Raw genomic sequence first — 14671 nt, 5'->3', positions numbered from 1 at the left:
AAGGATAAATGGACAGGATTAAAATTGGTGAAGTGCTGTGGGAAGAGTATTGTTTATAGGTAGAATTGTATGATATAAAGGCATGCAAATGTTAAAATGTAAGATTTATTTCCAAGAAAGAGAATATAACAGTTGGATGAAATGGAGGGTTGATATTAGAATTAGAAGGTTTTTCTTACATACTTTAAAAAAGAACTTTTGGCAACTGCCATAGCTTGTCTGTGCTACAGTTTGGTGTAAGATAATGTCCCTGATCTAACACATAATTATATATTTAAGCTTAATAAATGAGATAGTATGTTTGTTTAGGGATAATAAATATCTGTTCTGCAAGGATAACCATGACTACTACCAATGACTTTGCCACCTAAACAAGTTAAAAACCCACAGTTGTTTGGAGGTTAAGAAACCTCTGAAGTGGGAGGGGGGGTTGAACAGAAGAGTGAAATGCTGAAAACAGCATTTAACTGATACTAATCTGGTGGCAATGTGAAGAATGTATTGGCTAGAGCTAGGGAGTGAGTCCATTTAGATCATTGTAATCATAGCATTCCATGTATGAGATGATTAAGAGCTTAGAGAATTGTGGAAGTGAAAATAGGCAAGAGATGTTGTATAGGATGAATTGCCATGATGTGGTGATGACTGGATATTTGTATATCTTTGGTGAGATCCAAATGTTCGGAGTCTGAGTAGTTTGGAGAAAATATGAAAAATATAGAAATATGACATTTAGGTGAACTGTTATGCCAAGACCACGTTAGGTTTGATTCTAGGTGTATTGAATTGAATAATTTATTGACATCCAAGTGGAAAAACGTATTTGGGTTCTGAAATTGGATTGAAGAGAGGTCAAGGTTTGAGATAAGAGATGGGAACATTTGCAGTCGGGTGGTCACTAAAACTGTCTGAATGGGGGCATCACCTTGGGGAAAAAACAGAAAAGAACAACAAGGACCATACTCTGGTTTTATTCATTTGATCAGTAAGAAATGAATATTAAAGAGTATCTCTGAAGTTTTAAGTAATAAGTTATGTTGACGTTTTTTATAACTGTTAAAACATTTGTACAGTACTTCTTTTCATGTAGCTATTTTCTAGTTTGTGAACTTTAAGTGGTCTTTTATGGTATATGAGTAACTCTTAAATGAAATCAATAAATAATTGTCTTTTCCATGTATAAGGTATGAGTTAGGCACCGGATAACATTCACATAATGTTTTTTTCTTCTCATATAGCACGTTGTTCTTGATAACTTCTGGAAGGTATGTGTGTGCATATCTTTCTGTTGCCTACTTAGGAGTCTTGCCCTCAGTTCCTGTTTCATTTCAATACCTGTTTGGTTTGTTAATCATTTCTTCACTTGCTGGCTATTGTGCCGCTATCATTACCATCAGTTGAAGGTTCAAGATCACTTGTTCCATCAGAGTTGTACACAAGAATCCTGACATTAGGCTTTCCCTTAGTGCAGAAATGTTCTTAAATGAATGACATTCAAACTTAGCTCTATGCAACACATTTTTTTTAGAAACTAAGGGGAATGAGCACAGAAATACTCCTTAGGAGAAGCTAGGTGAACAAAAATTTTCGCACTAATGTGTATATGGTTCTGGCTATTGTCTCCATTTTATTCCTACCTGCTGATGTCTCCATTTTACTCCTACCAACTGACATTTTTCCAGGGTAAGAAGACAATCTTAAAAGGCTTCAGCTCCAAAGTCTTCCCCAATATTGTTCTGCTATTTGTTCCATCACTGGAGTTGACAGAGAATGAGATGAATGTGCAGAGGGATAACAGGGGGAAAAAGTTTCTTTATTATAGGCTGACTTGTTGTCTTCGGGTTTTAAGTCTTAGAAAAGGAGGGAATTCCAGCAAAATTGGTATGTCATTTTGGTAACTCATGGTTGCCCAAAAGGTAGTATACATGATTTTTTATAAAACTTTTGTATATGTGAATGTGGTCCAGTTAATTCATTAAACTCTTCTTAAGCAATTTTCATTAATATGTTTTCATTTAATATTTAATCCCCTTGAATCTAAGCTTTCAGTAATGCAGAGTTCATTGAGAATCACAGACTTTGTATAAGCACTCATTAAGATTATCATGTTCCTCCTTTTGAAGCAAGTTCCCCATTCATTTCCCAGTGTATTCTTGGGTTGGTATGGTACAGTGGAAAGCACACTGACCCAACTGTCAGGATACCTGGGTTCTAGCCCCAGCATATAACCTCAGCTTCTGGATCCCATTCTTCTCATCCAAAAAATAGAATACTTGTTGAGCCTATATCACAGGTCTGTTATAAGTTTCAAAAATGATAAAGAAAATTACTTTGAAAGTGTTAATATGGAGGCTTCTTGCATCATCGTTGGCAATTTACATATTTTTTCACAATTAAAAAAAGTACCATAACAAATGTACAAGAAATTTTCATATGCTTGTTTAATAAAATTCCTGAAAATGTTATTGTGCTTATATTTCAAAACTGTATTTCCTAAAATTCATTTTAAACCCACTCTATAAGTTCTGGCTTGTAAATCAGAGGAATTGGACCTTTATGAATTTTTTCTATGAGAATGATTTAGTAAGTGTGTATAATAATACTGAATAATTTAGACTTAGTGTGATGTTCAGATTAGGAAATTTTTTGCTGACAGAGACTTCTGTAATTGATTTGTTTCATTTGTTTTGGACATCTTATGCTCTACAACTCATGAGGTTCATACATCTTCTGCATTTTGTTTCTGCCATTTGTTTATCATTAACAAACAAAAATATTGGTTAAAAAGTTAAATGAGATTCTAGTTTTCTGATGCTTGTTGAAAGTCAGTATGGTATACTGAAAAGAGAGAGCATCCTTGTCTACGTTTCAGCATTCTACGCCTGATTCAGCTGATGACTAACTGCAAGAACTCGGGCATATCATTGTACCTTTTCTGGGGCTCATTTGTCCATTATAAAACAAGTGGTTTGGATTAGACTTCTAAGGTTCTTTTCAATTTTAACATTCTATGATTGTTTTTAAAAACTCTTCTAAGTATCTATCTGAGGAAACTAATGTAAAGATTATAATTGGTACTGTTTTTAAAGATACTGTTTATTATATTTGACTAATAACTTATACCTTATTTGACTTACACCAAGGTGACCATATAATTTGTCATCCAACAAGAGAAAACTTTTGAGAGTTAAAGGCACCCTGTTAATAATTACTCCAGGGCAGCAGCTTTTAAACCAGGACTGTCCCAGATAAACTTGCATGTCTGGTTACCCTATCTGCACCCCATATGTGGGGTTCTGTCAACTGCATTATTGGCTGAAGAACAGTATTTGTCAGTTTTAATTCCTTTTTATGGTTTTCCTGTTTTTTCTTCTAGATCCACTGTGTGTGGAAAGTAATGTAGCATCATGCCAGCAATCTCCAGCTAGTAAAAAAGGGATGTTCACAGACGACTTACATAAACTGGTTGATGACTGGACAAAGGAAACAGTAGGAAATTCTCTTATTAAGCCAAGTTTAAACCAACTCAAACAGAGTCAACACAAACTAGAGGCAGACAACTGGAACAAAGTATATGAAGTAAGTTGTTTTTACATATTCCTCTTTATTTATGAGAACTAAAACCAGGGGCTCCTGGGTGGCTCAGTCAGTTAAAGGTCTGACTTTTGATCTCAGCTCAGGTCTTGATCTCATGGTTGTGGGCTCAAGCCCCACGTTGGGCTCCATGCTGGGCATGGAGCTTATTTAAAAAAAAAAAAAAAAAAAAAGAACTAAAACCATAAAAATTGATTCACTTAGTCACTATGAGAGAATGGTGTGATTTGACAACATAGAGACTTTTATCCTTGTCTAGATTCATTATGTCTGAGCAAATTATCTTTTAGACCAGGGGTCAGCAAACTTTTTCTGAGAAGGGGCCAGTTAGTAAACACTTTCAAGTTGTGTGGTTGAACTAGTCAGCTCTGTCGTAGGACAAAGCAGCCATAAACAAAACATAAATGAATGCATGTGGCTTTGTTCCATTAAAACTTGACTTGCAAAAAGAGGTGGCATGCTGTAGATTGCTGTCCCTTGTTTTAGACTCTTATACCTGAAAAAAATAACCATCAAGTATCAAAAAGAAAGCATCTAGAGTGATGGTTAATTCAGTCCTGTGGTGCAAGAGTTTGGGTTTTGAGGAAAAGCTATCATATGTTGTATGTCAGTATTCTTAGAACTACTAAGTGATCTTATTTGTTCAGTTTGAAAAATAATTTTAAAGCTCTTTAAGCTAGAATATTGTGAAAGACATCTTAAATTTATGGGATGAGATGCCTAGTTAATTGCATATGGTCTTAGATGTACATGCAGTTGAGATATAGAAAGATGTCCTCAATGCATTCTGGAGTGGGAAGAAGGCAGGCTTATAGAACAATATATACAGTATTTGTTTAAAATTATGTACATTAGATATATGTATATACACACAGAAATAGGAAAAGCCATTAACAATATGCGGGATGGTGGAATTTGGGCCTTCTTTACTTTGTACTTCCCTGTGTTTGAATTTTTAAAGTATCACTTTTTCACAATGAGTAAATCTATTAAAATGTGAATCAGGGCTTAGAATCTGAACCCTCATAATTGAAAGAGATATATTTGTGTGTGTGTGTGTGTTGTATTTGTGTACATGTATGTGTATATTTGTAGTCATTGCATATAGTTTGGTAAAGAGAGTCTGAAAATACAGTTAGTGTTAATGTTGAATAAAAATTTCAAAAGCCTAGATTTCCCAAACTAGTAAGCAGTATATTTCTTGGGGATTCTGTGTATTTATCTTACTCCTGGCACCGATTTATACACAGATAGTATCACCATTGTAAAAATTGGAAGACTTTAGAGGCAGATTTCAAGGCATAAATGCATTGGTGCTGCCAGTGACAGATCCTCTGAGTACTCTGTGAATGGAGACTTTTGTTGACTAGTAGGAGGGTGGTTGTTTGCAGTATAATGGGGGATCTTTGGAGGGAGAGTGAGTAGAAAATGGAGTATGAACAAAAGTGGTGAAGGTCTTTAAACAGAATTGGGTTCCAGTGTCAGCTCAGTCACTTACTAGTTGTGTGACTATAGGCAAGTCATCTGTGCCTCAATTTCCATGTCTTTAAAACAGAGATAATACTTACCTGCCTTACAAGATTGCTGTGAGGATTAAATGAGCTAACACCTTTAGAGTGACTAGCACAAAGTAGGAACTATTTTTGTATTTTGAGTTCAGTTGATTACATCTTTGTGTGGAAAACTGATCTCATAATCTCATGTTCTTGCTTGTTACCGATTTGTGGCCTTACTTAGAAAATTTTGTCACAATTATGTCAAACTTATAAATATATAAATATAAAATTGTAGCTGTAATAAGGACTTGAGGAAAAATTAAGATATGTAAGAGATTTGATCTAGTGAAGGGAAGTCAAGCTTTCACTGAGAAAGTGATGATTGAACAGAGATCTGAAGAATGAGTAGGTGTTAACTAGGTGAAAAAGGGAGGGAATATAATTCCAAGCAGAAAGAACAGCATATGCAAAAGCCATGTATGGGTAAAGAGATCATGGGGGGACTAAAAGTAAGCCAGTTTGGCTGAAGTGAAGACAGCAGAGAGGAGTTGGTATGCAGTGAATCTAAGGAGTTTGGGAGGGTCTTAAAAGTGGTGATGATAAGGAACTTTGTCTTTATTTTAAGAAAGATGGATAGCAAAAAAAAAAAAAGAAGAAGAAGAAGTTGGATAGCCATTGAAGCCCTAGGGTTAACATCATATTTGCTTTTTGAAAATACTACTCTGACTTGAAGCAAGAAGAAAGGATTATGGGGGCTAAGGGAAGAAGTTGATAGACCAATTAAGAGTTAGTCACAGTAGTCTAGATAAAGAGAAGTTGAGATAAAGAAAAGTGATTAGATTCCAAGAAATGTTTAAGAGATAAAATGGGGGTGCCTGGGTGGCTCAGTCAGTTAAGCGTCTGACTCTCAATCTCAGCTCAGGTCTTGATCTTGGGGTCGTGATTTCAAGCCCCGCATTGGACGCCACACTGGGCATGGGATCTACTTAAAAAGAGAGAGAGAGAAAAGGGACAAGATTTAGTATGGAGTGGATGTATGGCAAGAGGGAAGGTGTCAAGACTAGGTTTCTGGCTGCACTACTGGCTATCATTCCAGCGTACCAATCACCAAGATGTGGAACATGAGTAGGCAGTGTGTTTTGGTAGAGGAAAGACCATAGGTCATTTGAATCTCAAATTCCTTTGAAATATGCAGGCGAAGGTTAAGTATAACAAGTCATCTCCATTGTCTTTTTTAAAAATAAAAATCACATTATTGTTTGTAAAATAATGTTCATTATGGAATTTAATAAATGCAGGAAGAGTACAAATCTTAAAATAGCCCCTTCAAATCCCACTACCTGGAAATAATTGTCACTAACTTTAGGTAAACAACATTTCAGATATCTTTCTGTGTCTGTATATGGATACATGGAAATGACTTTATAAAAATGCAATCATACTATATGTGCCCTTCTGAATCAGAAGTATTAAATTTAATTTTACTTTAACAGAACAAAAACACTGATATGAAGAAGGGATTACTGAACTTGAAATAAATGTGTTTTTTCACATCAAGAGATATGGTCGATTCATTCTTGAGTCAAGCAAAAGCCTTTTAGTTTCAACGTATTTGAAAGGCATTTAGCTTGACTATTTAACCTAGAAGAACTAAGCATTTGAGACTGATACCAAACTCTACTTTAAGTGAGAATTATTTACTTCTGTTAGACTTACTATTACCATATGCATAAGATTTCAGTAATCTCGAGAGATGTGCATACTCGCAATAGGACATGATAAGGAGAGTCAGGCAGGAATATATTTTCACAGTACTGCCAAAAACATAATGGTCTTGAGTTTAAACTTCCAAAAATGCAATAGGAACATTAGACTTTAAGGCAATGAGTAGAAGTGGGTGGGGAGGTGACATTTGTTGAGCACCTACTATATATGCTAGGCTCTTTCCCCTGTGCCACACTAAATCATGCTCCTCTGTCTCCAGAGAATTACGTAGTAAGCTGGTCTATTGTCTGTGGTGCTGAATGAGAATTCATGGGGCTAAGAGGAGGAAATAAATATAGAAGAGTAGTGCTAACATAAAGAAATGAGACAACACTGAACCGTGAACAGAGATTTAGCAGGGTCCTTGGAGTTAGCTGGAACTCTATTCAAATCCTCACCTCACTATCAAGTTGTTTAGTGATATTGGGTGTCAGCAATTTTGATCTTCAATTTCTTTATCTGAAAATGCCTACCTTGCAGGGCAGTGATGAAGAGGAAATGAAATAAGGTATGCAACAATGCTTGGCACACAGAAATGTAGCCTTTTATAGTAATAATAGGAAGAGTAAGCCAGAAAGATTAGGAAGGAGTATAGATGGGTAAAAGCATCGACCAAATGAACTGATCTTTTGTTTTTATTTTTGTTTTTGTTAGAATACTCCATCTACTATGGGCTACACACCAACATGGATTTCTTCTCTGTCCCAAATCCGTGGAGCTGTCCCAACCTCCTTGCCACAAGGACTCCCACTCCCTTCATTTCCTGGGCCATTATCATCATATGGAATGCCCCATGTTTGTCAGTATAATGCTGTGGGGGGGCCAGGGTACCCAGTACAGTGGGTAGGAATTTCAGGAACACCGCAACAGTCTGTAGTAATTCCTACTCAATCTGGGGGACCATTCCAGCCGGGAATGAATTTACAGGCGTTTCCAGCTTCATCAGTGCAGAATCCATCCGCGATCCCTCCTGGTCCCAAATGAATCAGAGTAGATGATGAAGAAAAGGGAGATTTTTTTCAGAATTATTTTCAGGACACCTAAGATACTAAACGTTCTTCTTCTTGGGTTCTGCCATATTTTCCCTCATTTGAGTTTACTTTCCACTATATATTTTTTTTTTGTTCCATTGTGGTATTTTATATAGCTCATCATTCTGTAGAACTGTGCAGTTTGTACATAGAACACTGCACACAGAAATGTTTTTTCACTTCAAATCCTATCCTCTTTGATACTTGATTTTTTAAAAATACCGTTCAGAATGCTTTAATAAGCTCAGCTTGAGCATTACCATTTCCAGGACACTTTCCATGAATTGCTGAGAAGCCCCCATTTTTTACTGCTGCTATCTGCAGCTGGATGATACTTTAAAATGTATAAAAACTATTTAAATTGATATTCCCCAAACGTGGACGAAGTGAGACCCTCCAACAGCCGGAGTCTTATGGGATTCTTCACATGTTTATCTTAGGTTTACCTTTCACAGAAGGCAGGGTAACTTGCTGCAGGAAACGTTTTGGTATATAAAATTAGAATAACTTTGTCAACCAATATAGACCATGAACCCTTTTTAATGTGATTTTCTTCCCGTCGTCACAGCAGGAGGAGTGAAGCCTTGTTTTAGGTGAGGCGGAGAGAAAGGAAAAAACAGAACTGTAACAGTTCCTTGATTCTGCAGATACTGTAGCTGCTTTAGGATTTCAATAGTAATTCAAAGCAGCTATCTCCTTGTTTCTCATGTGCACACTACATTGTTTTTGAGCATCTGAGAGGCATTGGTTTGGCTTGCATTCTTTTGCAAGGGATATATTGCAGCTGATATGAATCTCATTTGAGGGAATCTTTGTATTCCTAACAAAGAGGATTCAAGTTACACCTCTATTGATCCATTCTTCTGAAGTAAAATGTACTTGACACAGTAGGTTGTAGGTTTTGAGACTTACACATGAAACACTGGCTTTACAGGGTTCTAAGATGCGGGGTATACACTGTCCTGCAGTGAGATAGTAGACCCTCGAAGGACACTATTTAAGTTGCCCTTAGCTTTCTTTTGGGGGGGTGCCATTTTTTAGTTGTTATAATTTCTTAGTATACATAGCATCCTAGATGATTTTAGATCTTAGATGATTTTGGCAGCCTCTTTAGAATCTGAGAGAGATCACTGTCAAGTTGCACTTTACTGGGTTTTATCCAGTTTTAGGAGGAGGTGAGGCAATGTCAAAATATACACTTTTGATTTTCAAGAAGGCTAACTATAGTAATCTTAAAAGCCTGGTCACAGAGTTACCTAATGCTCAGTCTGTGAAACCCAAATGGAATTCTTACATGAATTAATCAACTACCATATATACACCCAAATGGAATTCTTACATGAATTAATCAACTACCACATATACATATTTAAAATACTTTACACTCTGAAATTTTCAAGGTCATTTCTAGTACATATTTACCTGATAATGAGTTCTGTCTACTGGTAAACATTCCAAATTACCACCCAACATTTCTTTTAACAGATTTTCCTCCATGTTCCTCTAAAATTTTTACCCCATGAGCTTGCCAGGTAATGAGGAAAACTTAATAGGTGTACTTTTTTTTTTTTTTTTTGCATAGTCTACTTTGTGACATTCAGTACCCTTTTTCAAAAAATGTTTCTGGTATTGCTTACCTGGGGATCACACTAACCATCATAAAGATTTTGTTACTATCCTTTGGGGTGTCTAAGGCAGCATTTTCAGAATTGCTGTTGATAAGAGCCACAGTTTCTTTTCATAAAACATACTCTGGTTTGGGTGAGTCTTTCTAAATCTTATGTACAGATTCTTCAAATTTCTTCTACAGTATTGGTTTGCAAGTTGCAGTGATTTTAGGACATTAGTGTAATGCAAATGCTTGCATTGCAGTGTTTTCCATGTGTACAAAAACAATGCACCTAAAATCCGTAATTCTTTAAAACTGCTCGTGTTTCATTATAAGAGTTGGCTTTGTGTAATTACATTAAGACTTACAACCTATAAAGTGAAAATCCTGCAGGTTTTAAGATCCCTTCCTCTCTAGATGTAATCCTTTTAAACAGTGTACCCCAGGATGAAAAAACCTCCATGGATGACATGCACAATTACATTTATTAATGGCTGCTCTACATCAGATGTCCCACATTTTGCCACCACCTCTGTTTTATGTCTAGTTCATCATTCATTTGCCTGCAGACTTTTGCAGTGCCTTGTAATATTTAGAATCTTTTCAGATTTTTTGCTGGAAAGAAAAGTAGTCTTCTAAAGTTTGAAGATGGTGAATAGTGTACTGCTGTCTCCATGCTGACCGCAGTCGTTGGGTTAACATATGTTATGTATACATTATGTATATGTAACATGTAGAAGTTTAAAAATACAGAAAAAAGTGAGTTTGTGCAGAAATGAAGAAAACAGTGTTACTCACATCACTGTGGGTTTTTTTTCCCCATTACTTAAATGTTTGATTCAGATTATAGTCACTTTGACTGTAAATATTGGCTAGTTTTCTATGTAGGGGTTTTACATTATTTCATAATTTTGCTAATTCATATAATAGTGCTGTTTTCATCCTTGCTGAGGTAATTTTCTTCCCCAGAAACAATTAACTCTTGAGGTGAAGCTCAGAAATTCCCTTCTTACTTAACAAAGAGCCTACTATATAACAAGGGCCTTCTACCCATTTCCAGAAAACCACACAAACCTGTCCTTTTCATTTTCCTTTTTGTAGCAGAAAGAGGTTGTACTAAACCATCCTGCTTGTAAAGTTTATTTGGGGGATAGTCTGTATGTCCAACCACCATGTTTACTTCTCAAAGTACAAGTCTGATGAATAGTACTGTATCTCCATATGTGGCAATGTGAGCATTTCATCATGAAGTACATGCTGCTATGTTTGTGAAGTTGGGTGTAACATCATAAGACTATGAAACCAGTATTGGTGTAAATCTAATGAAAATAACCCTATGTATATTTGTAGCAGTCTTGAATCTCTATTTAAGGTAATTTGCTGTAATATAACAAATATCCATTTTGTTTTTCATCCTTTTCTTGCCAATTTTATATCAAGCATGAATTCTCATGGTTTGACAGCAAAATTATCTGTGAAAGTTTAAAAGGCACTTTTCCGCTGTGATTTTTGGATTGAGTGTGGAGTGTTATGTACAGTATGATGGGATGTATCATTTTAGAACCCCAGATTTAATTCCAGTCTAATTACTTTTGTTTATCTACCTCGTTTTCAGTGCTGTTTGGGGGTGCAGAAGCAAACACTGCCTGTGAAACTTGCTTTTTTGCCTAGATTCTCAGTATTCTTTCAGGTTATACATCTGGCCTGCCTCCTAGTCCCAGTGCTAACCATGAGTTCGAGATGAGAGGGACCACCACTCTGCCACCAATCTGTGTTTAAGTGATGAGAGCCACGTGCCTCTGCAGAATAAGCTTTGGGGATTTGGGGAAGGAGAGCAGAGAAATAAATCCAGCTGGTGGCAATGTAGGACCTAGTTTTAGGAGTCAGTCCTAAAATAAATGGTAAGAAAGTATCTAAATTAGACAGTCCAGTGCCTGTAACTTTGCATCTTTTATTAAAGATGGCATTTCTTGTCTGTGTGCCTAAAGGGCTATGGGTTGAAATCGTTTTAACTACCACAGTGACATATTTGCTCAGTCCTACAGCAGTGGCCTGTCATTCAGCATATTAGCATACTGCTAGGTATTTGCAGTGGTATTTTCTTACCTTAAAATGGCTGTATGCTTTTAGTTGAATCGTAGTTGGTGGTAACTGTATCCAATCTCTAAAGTTTATTGGAGGCATTGACTTTCTTCTTTGCTGTCTTTTCTGAATGATGAAATGATGCATTCCTTTTCTTTTTCCAGAACACTCAGCTACTGTTTGTAAGCCACATGTTCCTTGTTTCACATGTTTACTGTATAACACTACAGCATATTTAATGTTAGCAAATACTGTATTTCAGGCTTCATGCACAAATACATTCCTGAAGTATGTTTGCCATCAGTTTGGGATTCAGTTATTTAATCTTCTGTTTGGTTTAGAGAAATCTGAGATTTGAGGTGGTGTGCAGGCCATTTTCTAGAATAGATTGTTCATTTTTTCATTCTGTAGTGTCCTGGGGACTTTTTTTAATCCCCCCTTTGTTTTGAAGATGAATCAGAGAGGGGGGTGTGTTGTAGAAAAGGCCATTGATTTGATAAATGTAATTTCTGATGTTCATTTTTTTTAAACCAATCCAGACTGTAAAATTGTGACACTCAAACTTGGTAAAATCCTTTGCAATTAGTATGAAATTTTGATGGAGCCAAATGCTTTCAGTTCACCATGGAAATAGTCTTTGTATGTGAAGGATGAACACAAACATTGGTCAGGGTCCTTGATAGCCAACATAGGCAGAGGCCTGGAATAGTGGCTAGGTGACACTGACATTATTTTCAACTGAGATAGTTGGAAGACTGTGCAAACCAACAGTTTCCATTCTGGAAGGTTTTCTTTTAATTAAAAAAAAAACAACTCAAAAAGGCTAAAAGTCAAGCAAGAAGGGAAGAGGGAAACTGGGCTCTTGAGAAAAAAAAAAAATGGGTGTAAAATAAACTCCTAAATGCGTGCTTGTCATCCTTCCAAGTTTTTGTTTTTGTTTTTGTTTTAAGTTGCATTTCTTTTCCACTATAAGTTAAAATTTCAGATTGAGGTTTGTGGTCCAGAACATACCCTCAGCAGAAATAGTGACTGATCGGAAAGTGCAGTTGTTCAAGGTCTGTCATGCTCAATCACTTAAAGCTGTAACTTGTTTGATATGAATATTAAGCATGTAGACCTAGTGCAGCATGGGAGCCACTCAGGAAGTTTATGCAGTTAATAAACTTTCATGCATAATTTACTATGAAGTATGCAGAATTTCAGCCACTTCTTTACTCTTAACATTTAGTTGTATATGTGAACTCTCCTTTCTTAATTGGGGAATGTAGCATTATATAGAATGTTGTTAAACTTAATTTTAATCCTTCTTGACATTAACTTTTTTTTTTTTTTTTTTGGTAAACCAAGTGATCTGCCTTTAAGCAGTTGTCTGATTTTGGTTCTTTGAAACTGTGATTTTTATTTCATTTGTACCCAACCATTGTAAGTATTTTGTTTTGTTTCTTGGAAATTTTGTTTTGAAACAGAAAATAAAGGCTGTGTTATAAAATGAGTATGGTATCTTATTAAAATGCTTTCATAGTCACTGCAATCACCTGGCTTAAACTGGTTCTTCATTTATCAAATGTAATTTTTAGCAGATTTAAAAGATTTAGTCCTATAGATTATGCTGACTGAACAAATTAACCAAGCCGTTGGTTACCTCTTGATATATAGCTCTAGGAAATTTTGAGTTTACCTCTTCTCCACTCTTATCAATGAGCTATAATTGTACAGTCACTATGATTTTCTGAGTACCTATTGTGTTATCTAGGCTTTTTCCTGTGATATTTTTAATTCACAAAACAATCCTATAAGCTGAGTCTGTTACTATCTCCACTTTACAGAGAAAATTTATGGATCAGAGAGATTAAAGTTAAATTTGCCATGGTTAACACAGCTAGGAAATGGTGAAGCCTGGATCCAAACCCAGGTCTGACTCCCAAGCTCATAGGAAAAACCCCAGGCCATACAACTCTCAGATATACTGTAGGAAAAATAATCCACATACATTTACAATAAGTTTTCATCTATTATTAGGATTAGTAGGTGCTCTTTTTACATGTCTTTCATGAGGTTATATCCAGTGCTTGTTTCATAATTTCAGGAGAAGTATGTGTTTATAGTACAAACAAGGATTCAAAATGTGCCCTTTGCACAAACTTATTAAGGAATTTCCCTTCATAGTGACAATGTTTATGGTACATCTTTAGGAAAAAAGTACATTTGGAAATTTCCCTCCCACATCTCTCATTTACCACACTACAATGACTTGGGAAACTGCCAAATGAGGTCTGATCATCTGTTCACTTGATAACTTAGAAGAATTGTGCATATGTTTATGCAACCAGCGCTGGAGGAAGAGTTAAGCGACCTATCAAAAATATCCAAGGTTAGCTGAGGATTTAAAAAATATTTTTTAAAAAATCTATTACCTTTATTTATTGACCCAGTAACTCTGAGGCATTCTATCTTCGATGATTCCCTAAAGGAAGGATACAAGGTACATAGTGGAACAAGCATGGGTTTTGATTCATAGACCTCTCAAACCTCCACTATCTCATTTGTAAAATGTGGTGGTTGTATTAAATGAGATATGCAAAAGCAGCTACCTCCATCCCTCATTTGCTAATTATGTTTATTGTGAGATATCTCTGGTGACTTTCACACTAAACTTGTACTTGGGAAATCAGGCTGGTTTGGAAATGGGCCCTCATTCTTATTACAGTTAATACAGATAGACTTTTTAGAGTCCAACAGACCCAGATTTGTATTCTGGCTTTGTGAACTTGGGAAAACTGCTTAACTTTAACACCTCAATTTCCTTTTCTGTAAAAAGGATAGCTGCCTCAGTTGGATTGTTTCCAGACTAAATGAAAAAGCATATAAAGGGCTCAGCACTATACCTGGTACATAGTAGGTTTGCTCAAATAATAGTAATGACTACTCAAGGGACCTTACATTATCACTATTTTAAAAAATTTTTTATTATGTTAATCACCATACATTACATCATTAGTTTTTGATGTAGTGTTCCATGATTCATTGTTTGTGCATAACACCCAGTGCTCCACGCAGAACGTGCCCTCTTTAATACCCATCACCAGGCTAACCCA

General features: G+C 35.9%; 1 protein-coding gene across 4 annotated transcripts in view; it reads left to right on the top strand.

The window, feature by feature from the left end:
* The window catches only part of WNK3 (WNK lysine deficient protein kinase 3), a 161428-nt gene extending 148378 nt beyond the window's left edge, over positions 1–13050 (top strand). For all 4 annotated transcript variants that reach the window (XM_073889219.1, XM_073889218.1, XM_073889217.1 and 1 more), the window contains 2 exons: positions 3377–3579; positions 7509–13050. In XM_073889219.1, the coding sequence (XP_073745320.1) occupies positions 3377–3579; positions 7509–7838 (533 nt within the window). In that variant the 3' untranslated portion in view covers positions 7839–13050. The remainder of the gene's footprint in view (positions 1–3376; positions 3580–7508) is intronic.
* The last annotated feature ends 1621 nt before the right edge of the window (positions 13051–14671 follow it).

The sequence above is a fragment of the Callorhinus ursinus genome, unplaced genomic scaffold, assembly GCF_003265705.2.
Source record: "Callorhinus ursinus isolate GAN/ISIS: 27379988/994484 unplaced genomic scaffold, GSC_fseal_2.0 scaffold103, whole genome shotgun sequence".
Classification (NCBI taxonomy): Eukaryota; Metazoa; Chordata; class Mammalia; order Carnivora; family Otariidae; genus Callorhinus; species Callorhinus ursinus.
Note: the sequence above shows the minus strand (reverse complement) of the source record. Positions and strands in the feature narration are given on the sequence as shown.